The sequence below is a fragment of the Panicum virgatum genome, chromosome 9N (assembly GCF_016808335.1).
Source record: "Panicum virgatum strain AP13 chromosome 9N, P.virgatum_v5, whole genome shotgun sequence".
In the NCBI taxonomy this organism is placed as follows: Eukaryota; Viridiplantae; Streptophyta; class Magnoliopsida; order Poales; family Poaceae; genus Panicum; species Panicum virgatum.
Window position 1 is genome coordinate 8,680,560 of NC_053153.1, and position 9,540 is coordinate 8,690,099.

Consider the following 9,540-nt stretch of genomic DNA (forward strand, 5'->3'; position numbering starts at 1 on the left):
GCCATGCGAAGACGCACAGGGTTGGGAGGAGAAAATCCAATGCAGATGAGAAAAACGATCAGGCTCTGGAGCCGATCGGATTGGGAAAAAAGAAACGGTTTGTGGACTCTGGAGACGTTGCCGCCGCCAGAGGAGTTGTTTGACCCTAGCGAAGCCCTAGGGGAAAAAAGATTCTTAAGGCGACAGAAGCTTTCCTGTAGGATGGCAAGTTGGCAACGAAAAACAATAGGGAAATCTTAGGAAGGTGTGCAACAGTACAAGTGTAAAACAAAGGTTACTATTGACACGAGGAAATTAGAAAAATATTTTGATCCGCAAAACTACTTTTGCGTTAATCCAGTTATTTTGCAACTCTATCTCCGCTCTTTCCCAAACTACCACCCCTCATTGACCTCCAACGCCGTTTTGAGATTTCGCGGAGCGCCAACTCGGCTCCACGCTCCAGTAGGGTTTCTCTTACTCCGCGCCGACCTCGTCGCCGCCGCCAGTTCGCCGGCGTGCGTATTGATGCGGTAGGAGCGGCGCCGTTGGGAGAGCTTCGTGGAGAGGTGCTGGATGGAGGCGCTCCCTTCCTCGCCGAGGCACCCTCCCAAGTACGGCAGCGCCGTCGTCCAGGTCCGTGCTTCGCTGATTAACCTCGCATCCCGCTCTCTGACGCACACGCGCCGCCCCTGACCAGCTACACTAATAGAGTGCTATCCCGGCCAGCTCCGCCACCGCCACCTCCATCTTCCTTGCCTCTAGAATCCCTTTTTTTCAGCGCCGTCGCCCCCGTGTCGCCCTCTTACCTCGTCGATCGTTGACGCCCCCGCCCTGTACCTACCCAACCCAACAGCGGGTCCTTCACCTCCAGCGGGCCGCGGCCGGCTGGCGTCACCGTCGACATGCGCCCCAAATCGAGTGTGCTTGAGCTTTTCCCTAATTTAACTAATGAAACTCTGATGGGCAGGGTAGAATTGCTTTAAGGCACCGCAGTTCAAGACACAACTCGTTTCCTCACAGATTCTTTTAGTGAACAGTTTGTGTGTGGGTGTGGTGGTGGTGGTGGTGGGGCGGGGGGGGGGGGGGGTGGAGCTCTATTCGAGGGGGCTACCTTACGTTTCCTAGCAAGACACAAATCCCATTTGTTCCTTTTTTCGAACAATTAATCTCATCTGTTGCTTTTTCCTCGACCCTACATAAACCTGACACAAGAACCCACACATGGAGAAAAAAAAGTACAGGTAGAGATTATGAGAATCATGACCAACCGAAGTGCGGGTGTTCACATCCACATCCTGTCTGTGAGCACATGTAACTGCAGTTCTGTAGCATTTCGTTTTCTTTTAGTATTTCTAACAGTGAACATCTAGTAGTTCTCACATAGGCGATTAGCTAAGTGGCTAAGAAATACAAGTGTTCCTTTTTGTGTCTTTTGAATGAGCCTCATGTGGCTTCACAAAATGAAATGTCCTACATATGGAGTAAAAGCTTGGGGTTAGTTTCTGAAACAAGGTTTCTGTTAGCAGAATGCTTTGGAGCAGCTGGCATCCATTGATCTCATCGAGCTATGCAAGGAGGCTAGAATTGAGCACTGCCGTGCGACTAGAGATTTGAGTAGCTGTGGCCGCTATGTGCATCATGTGCTTAACTCATGTGGCCATGCCTCATTATGTGCTGAGTGCAGCCAAAGATGTGATGTCTGCCCAATCTGCAGAAGTCCAATACCAGACAATGGGAATAGGGTTTGGCTACGCCTTTACTACAAGTGCATTGAAGCGGGCCTTATTTCTAAGCAGCATGATGAAAGGTTTCAGGAAAAGGAAGACCATGGCAATCCTGTTAACACGGATGTCCAGCGGCTTCATTCGTTGTTTGATGTTGCGCTCCAGAACAATCTTACACCCTTGATTTGCCACTGTATCCTCATCAGGAAGTTGCTTTTGCTTTTCTATATATCACATCTTTTTTCCTATTGTTACTTAACATTTAGAATCAGATATCACAGATATTTGTTTGGATGAGAATGCTGTGTCAAGCGATCCCCTTCTGGCTTTTCTTTTGGATGAGGTTGTCATCAAGGACTGGTGCAAGAGGGCTGTAAATGCACTCATTTCTGAGATTGGCATGATTTGTATCCAACAGTGTTCGATTGTTCTATATTCAGTTAGATACCTCATATTTTTTTAATTAGTGTTTCATTCTTCATGCACGCATGGTCCTTGATGTTGAGGGAGTGGTACTGTCAATTTGTTAAGTAACACCTTAACGACATCTTAGATAGATCTGGTTTAGAAATGATGCAATCTAAGTTATCCCAACTGCAAAAGTTTGCAGCACAATTGGCAGGAATTAACAGTGTACTTGAAGTTATGATTGCATCTTTCACAGAAGCAGTTTCAGCTCATGTTAATGACCTGCATCAACTCATTGAGAACACATTGAAGGCAAAGCAGGTTTTGTTTCTTCACCCCTCTACTGTTCTGTATTTTAGACCACTGCTAACAACTAAACAATAAACTAGTCTAGCTAGTACAATTTTTCAATGCATTGCTGAAATAACTATAAGATGAATGCACCAGGGGACAAGTTCATTGGATAACTTTGTTTCAGGATGCATGAGATACTTCAGATCAATAACAATGCAATTCACAAAGCCATGCATACATTAGAACAACACCTCTTTATCTTCCGTTTGCCTTTTTCATCTCATCCTGATCCAACTTAACTGCTCAAGATATTTTGTTGGTTTCTGTTCTTAATTACTTCTCATTCTGATCATGAACATGAGTTGTTTCTTACATTGAGTGATTGAGATGATCTACTATGTGGAAGTTTGGCTAGCATTTTTTTATAGAAAATATCATGTTTAAAATAAAAAGGGGTTATATATTGTGAAACTAAGCTTCATGATATAGATGTATTGACATCAATCTTACACTGTCAATCTTCCCAATTCTTTATGTATGGATACTAAAAAAAGTTTGACCAGTGGGAGTCCTAAAACGACTTATATTTACGATCACAGAGAGTATATCTTAGCACTTTTCTTGTTTATGAAACCATGTGCTTTGTTACAATTTGATGCTTGCAAATGATGTAACATTATATCATTAGGTCATAGGATAGTTCTGTTTAAGTTGGCTATACATCAACTGTCCTTTTAGTTGAATTGTTAGCATTAATTTACTTGATATGTAATCTTAAGTTTAAGGAGTCCCGCCAATTGATGATGTCCTTGTTTCTCATCTTTCTCGAATCATATATTGAAACTATGTGTATCTGTTGGTTAGGCATTATCTCCCACCGCTTGTTGCTTGCTGAGATGCTTATAAAGAGAGAAGTAGACATTTTTTAAACAAAATATTATATCTTGGTGAAGTACTAACTGGAGCTTCTTCTACAGCATTTAGAGGCCATGATCTGGTGCATCAGGCATAGATTTATTCAAGACATCTGCTCACGGTACACTGATTATGAATCATGGAGCTCTGATGTAATTCAAAGAAAGGCATCTGCAGAAGCAAGAAAATGGCCTGAATTTTTTGATAAACAGTCAGGTGACAATGAAGCCAATCAGGGTACACTATTCATCGAGCAGGCACTACAAAACCTTGGGATTGAACAAAGTTATAGGAATGAGGAAGAAGCAGCAATCTCTTGTTTGCAGAATGAACAATCATCATCCATGTTCTGTTCCACAATTACAGCCGATCATTCTAGTCTCAACAGATACCCATTTAAAAATTTGTGCGAGGCAGTTGATATACTCTTTCTACACGGAGCATCAGACATGGTAATTGCAAAGCAAGCTATTGTATCCTTCAGCTTTGTTATCTCATACCTTCTCTATTCTTTTTCGCTTGTTGGTTAGGACATCGGCAATGGTCTCCGACACATGTGTTTGAGCATTAGTTTTTATAACTATTTCTTGATAAGAGTTGTTAAATATAAGTAATTCTGTGATACTAATTTTCATGGCAAATCAATTCATACCATTCTCATGTGTCAAATCCTAACAATGTAGTTGTTTTTTATTTGACTGTAAAAGACATCAATTTCAGAGCTGAGGGAGTAATTATATGAAGCATTTACATTTTTTTATCACAATTATGCTACTTCTTTGAATTTCCTTGACACTTCTCAGTTACTATATTATATATTTGATCGGCATTGGACTAGACCAGATTCAGAATGGAGGTATTTACTGGATGATTTTGCTGCTACTTTTGGGATTACTATTAGAACATTGCTTGAGTGCCTGGTATTTTGTCTTCTAGATGATCATTCTTCAGAAGCCTTGGAGGTAATTGCTTCTTACCTGTTTTTGCTGGGACACTGAAATTTGATGCTGACATGTATCTTGCAAAGTTCTGGATGTTGGTGCGACTATTTAAGTGCATATAGCTTAGTCATCTATCAGCACCTTCTTCTCATTGTTTGTCCAAAGTTGTTCAACCTATAAGTTTCTAAGGTCATGCAACCCTACCATGGACCAACTAGAGAAAAACGAAAATAAAGGAAAACAGCCAAATCTGATCCCTGGTAGTTCATCTGACAGTGTGTCACTTTAGCATGTGTATCCAGCAATCCAAGTTTCCGTTATTATAGAATGTGGGCTGTTTTTCCATTCCCCGCTTATATATGCTTATGTTCTGCTTTGAAGGTTTTCCCACTTTGTACAGCTTTGAACCCACTTTGAACTCTAGTCCTTTGATCGACATATTTGGCTTCTGTAACCAAACATATTGGGTTATGTTAATTTTACTGTACTATATTCTTGCTACTGCTACTATAACCTAAAGTAATGGTGGTTAGAATTGTCAATTGATTTAACAATTCTACTAAAAAATCACGGTACTTATTAAGCATTGTAATTGCAAGGACCACCGGTGTACTTTGTAACATTTTGTGGTTGCAGTTTTTTGGCGCTGCCAGCACTTACCTGAACACAATTGCTTTATAGGTTTTTGTTTCTTGGAATTGCATTGTAGTTTGTTTAACTACTGCTATGTAACAATGATTTCTTTTTCTTGTTCATGGTACCATTTACTTCAGAGCTCTATTCTTGACTTCTTGTTTGTATATCTAAGCATATTCCTGCTCATTCAATTAACTTTTCATGGATTTTGTCTTGGTTATCTTACATTTGTGATGCACCTCTACTTTTTGTACAGGAGGCATGCTCTCTTCTTCCCAAGATCTCTAGCAAGGAGACACATCCAAAGATAGCACAAGTTCTTTTAGAACGTCACAGACCTGATATGGCACTGGTTGTGCTAAAGTCAGGACGTGATAGCTTCTCCGCTACAGAAAACATTGAAAAAGATGGCATTTCATCTCTTAGTGAAGCAGTGACTGCAGTTCGCGTAAGAATTGAATACGGCCACCTAACAGAAGCATTTATGTATCATAGAAGCTATTGTTCTAGGGTGAAAGAACAGCGAGCAGCAGATATGATACATTCTGAGGATACACTCAGAAGCTCTTGGGTTTATCACATTGAGGTGATGACGACTGAATTTTGTACTGTCTGCATCGAAAGGAATTTTGTTGATAAAATGATTGATCTGCCCTGGGATTCTGAGGAAGAGAAACATCTTCACAAGTCGCTCTTCGACTCTGCTTGTGAAATGCCCACAAAACCATTTGGTAGTCTGCTTGTTGTTTACTACCTTCGGGTAAATATTTTGATTCTTGATTTTTGTTTCTTATTTAACACCGGACTAGGAGGCACTCATGATTAATGGAACTAAAACTTTCAGGATACCCTGATATCATGGAATTATCAAGCTCATTTGTTTCTTTTCTCATCTATATTGATTTACTGCATCTGTTTTCTTTGAACATGTACTTCTTTTCAGTTCTTCCTGATTTTGAAGTTACAAATATCACACTGGGAATTCAAATCAATAAGGCATTGCTGGTGTAGCATTTTTGCATACAGAATACTCATATGATTAATTTGTATTAATCCAGGATAGAAATTGTTGCTTACGATTGAACAAAAGATTCATTAATTCATTAATTCTCCCTCTGTTCCAAATTATAGGTTGTTTTGGCTTTCCTAGATACATAATTTTTACTATGTATCTAGACATAGTGTATATCTAAGTGCATATCAAAGGCTATGTATCTAGAAAAGCCCAAAGGACCTATAGTTTGGAACAAATTTGATATCATAATGATCTTCCTGGCCTGTTCTTAAGTTTTAGATTATAAAGCATTTCGTTTGTTTAAAACTTTGAAAGAAAACATTCATTTACATTTTTTATCTTCTCTTCCTTCCTTTCCATCATGGAAGCATCCTGGCACATAAATAACGTAATAATTTCACTTTGTTTGCCTGTTGTGCTAGCGTTACCGATATTTGGAGGCATATGAGGTTGATCATAATCTTCAGAGGTTTGAGCAAAAGAAATTGGAAAGTTCTACCGAAGAGATTGCTTCAAAAATCAGAACAATTGCTCAATGGCGGGAAAATTTGGTTGTAAGTACTTTCCTTTTGTACTTCTTGTTGGGAAGTAGGATGCATTGAGCCCCTTGGGCGGTATATATAGAGTACAGACTTGAGGGGTAAGGCACCTCCCCGATACATATGGCAGTCCGGGATTACATATCCTAACCTACCAAATATACTCTAACACTTCTGCTTTATTATTTACGTCCAATTGTGCGTAGACTTGTAATTGGTTCTCTTTGTAATATAATCAGAAAAGGTTGACACTTAGATACTTGATGTTAGGAAGGATACTGTAATGTTCTCTCCAAAAAACTCTGGCTGTTGAAAAAAAAAGCCCTCAACCACAGGTAAAAGATGTCTGTCTAGCATAACTTTGGGTGTGAAACAAAATAACAGTTAATAGATCACTTACAAGCTGCTGAGACGTTGAAACAAAAGGTCATAGTTGTGAACATAATATTTTACTAGTCATCACAACATTTACCAAATACAACCCCATTGGACACATTTGATGTCACAATGACTTCTGCTTGTAAACTGGGTAGTGCAGTATCTTATGCTTCTTCCCAGCGTTATATGCATGCCATAGCAGGAAGAAATGTTTTGAATTTATTGGCACAATGGGCATAAACATTTCTTACAAAACTAGGATAACACTCTCTTTGTAAGGGTTTTAATTTCATGACATTGTTCCAAGTCCTAAGTTCCCTGTCAAACTCAACTAGCTATTGGTTAAGTTATTAATTAGGTTCTTGTGGATTTGCCTTTGGAATAAAATGTGCCCATTACCTATACTCCATTTTACTTGTTAATAGACAACTTTGGACTAATCCATCAGAATTTTCTTTACTTCTCATACGCTGAGCATCAATCTCCCCAACAGTCTGCAACTAATAAATTGTACACTTTTCTATGGGCTAGTGGAATTATACTGCTTTCAACACAAAAATAACATGATTTGGTTTTCGAGATATATTTGTGCAACGCTTTGATTTTTTACAGGCTAAATGCCTTGATATGCTTCCGGAGGTCCAGAGAGAGATTGTGAAAGCCATCAACACTGGAGAACAAAGTCAGTTTGCTCGAACTGCTCAAATATCTTCTCCAGTTAGTCATGTGTTCAAAGCACAAAGTCCTGCCATCGAGTTGAGCTCATCGTTTAACCCTGTTCTTCAAAATAAGTCAAGCCTCCACTCAAAAAATATCAATGCATTGACTGATTCTGGTGGTATGATTAGAAGCAGCCATTCAGAGTTTGTTAGAAATGTTCCATCTGTTCTACAATCCAGGGTGGTTTCCCAGGCGATGCCTGCATTCAATATGAGATCAACTGCTGGGGGCATATTCCCCTCTGTGGGACAGAATGGTGAGAGTCCATTTTTAAGGAGAGCTAAAGATATCAGTTCTAGAAAAGGAGAGGCAGGTTTGAAAAAAGGAATTAAATCTGCTGATGATTCACTTCCCATGTATTTGAACTTGAGTTCTGATGATACACCTATGAAAGACTACCAGACAAGTTTGTTGAAGACTGAGGTTAATAAAACCACTTCTTTTCAAGGAAGAAGTTATACTGGAAAAGGAGAGTTTCACTTTGGTTCACGTTCTGAGAAACCTTTCATCTTAAACGGAACTGGTGTTGGTCAAAATGGCCTCCCTAAGGTATCTGGGACTGCTGGTTTTCATGGAGATTATAAATTACCAACTAAGGAGAACATCTTGAGGTAACCATGATTCTGTATACTCTGGTTTCAGGCAATATGTTTCATCGTGGTCCTTGATGGCAATATTATTTAGAACAAAATGTGTGGGTTTCAGTAACTATACATTGGACTTGGGGGTAGTTGTTGTACAGAATTTGGACCTGACACGGGGAACTTGGTGATACATTGATCTTTTTTTTCACTGATTAGTTTTAAAATACTAGAAATTTACTTGGAACTTAGGCCAGTTATGAACTGCAATGGCTGGTTTCCATCATTTTTTAATCCTTGTCTAATTCTTTCTCCTATCTGTCAATGTGGCTGGTTTGAAGCTAACAATGATTTTTATTGAGTATAGCTCTAGCAAGAAATCTTCTGTTGATGAAGCAACAGCCAGCAAAGGTGTGTCAAGGTGGAGATCCGACGAGTCTAGTGAAGATGAAGATGAGAGAACAAACCGTGGGAGCAGAGCTTCTCTTGTTACTAGAAGGCGACCGAGATTTTCAAGAAGATGACATGGCCTCGGCCACCGGAATTCTAGTTGTTCGCATGGGAGGACTCCTTTGGATATCTTCGCAGTTACCCCCCCCCCCCCCCATGTAACAGTAATTTGTTTCGAGGAAAGATTAAAGAGTGTATTGCCTCTTATGTCTTTTGGCGAAAATTCTGTTGTGACTATCTTGCAAATTTTTTACTGCCATGGCCGAGAGGCGGTTCAAGTGTAACACTGCGTGCTAGAGCAACATCGCACAAGTACCAGATGTTTAAGCGCATAAGGTGCTAGAGCAGCAGCAATTATGGCCATCCAATTTCGTTGCTGATGGTGTTTCTCTGTATCAGGAAAAAGAATCGTGCATTTATGACGGTTATCATGGCAGAAAATAAATAAAGTGCCCCGGCAGTTGCGTTGCGTGTGCGGTGTACCAGGAAACAGAAACCGCAGTTTGTATCGGTGAATGAATGATGAGGTGTGGGAGCCCGCAAGGCCGCAACGCGACAGGACGGATCGCACTCACTCTATCCACTGGAACACGGGGAACACAGGGCCTACTTGACCCCACCAAATGTTTAGACTGGACAAAAGCATCGTTATCCTTTTTGTTGATGTGCAGGTTACATGCACCCGATGAGGTGGCCTGTATTTTAGCATTTCGTTTCTGTGTGCTGGGCTGCTGGCTCTTGTCAGTATCACACCGAACTATCAACTATACCGTGGGCACCGTCCCTCATCATGCTGACAAAGAATTTCGGTTTTTGCGCCCCCGTTTTGCTGCTGCTGCTGCTGCCAACCAAAAAGATACTCAAACGAGTCCTTAAAAAAGGGCTCAAATGCGCACTCAAAAGAAAAAAGAAATGCTCAAATGGTACCTGAAAGCTTACCTTTGATTTGTTATTTGT

At 40.3% G+C, this 9,540-nt stretch overlaps 1 protein-coding gene across 1 annotated transcript; it reads left to right on the top strand.

The window, feature by feature from the left end:
* The first annotated feature begins 333 nt into the window (after window positions 1-333).
* LOC120688039 (E3 ubiquitin-protein ligase HOS1-like) lies at window positions 334-9,053 on the top strand. Its single transcript, XM_039970168.1, has 10 exons — window positions 334-615; window positions 1,509-1,899; window positions 1,979-2,113; window positions 2,260-2,435; window positions 3,386-3,796; window positions 4,127-4,285; window positions 5,157-5,660; window positions 6,338-6,469; window positions 7,445-8,163; window positions 8,501-9,053. Exons 1-10 carry the CDS (start codon window positions 556-558, stop codon window positions 8,655-8,657), a joined length of 2,844 nt encoding a protein of 947 aa, XP_039826102.1. The 5' UTR covers window positions 334-555; the 3' UTR covers window positions 8,658-9,053.
* The last annotated feature ends 487 nt before the right edge of the window (window positions 9,054-9,540 follow it).

What these genes read in the sequence shown, in the direction of transcription:
- LOC120688039 (XM_039970168.1), top strand. Translation starts at nt 556, where the DNA reads ATGGAGGCGCTCCCTTCCTCGCCGAGGCACCCTCCCAAGTACGGCAGC. An exon ending in ACACATTGAAGGCAAAGCAG is followed by an intron (nt 2,436 to 3,385) that starts GTTTTGTTTCTT and finishes CTTCTTCTACAG; the next exon opens with CATTTAGAGGCCATGATCTG. An exon ending in TAATTGCAAAGCAAGCTATT is followed by an intron (nt 3,797 to 4,126) that starts GTATCCTTCAGC and finishes GACACTTCTCAG; the next exon opens with TTACTATATTATATATTTGA.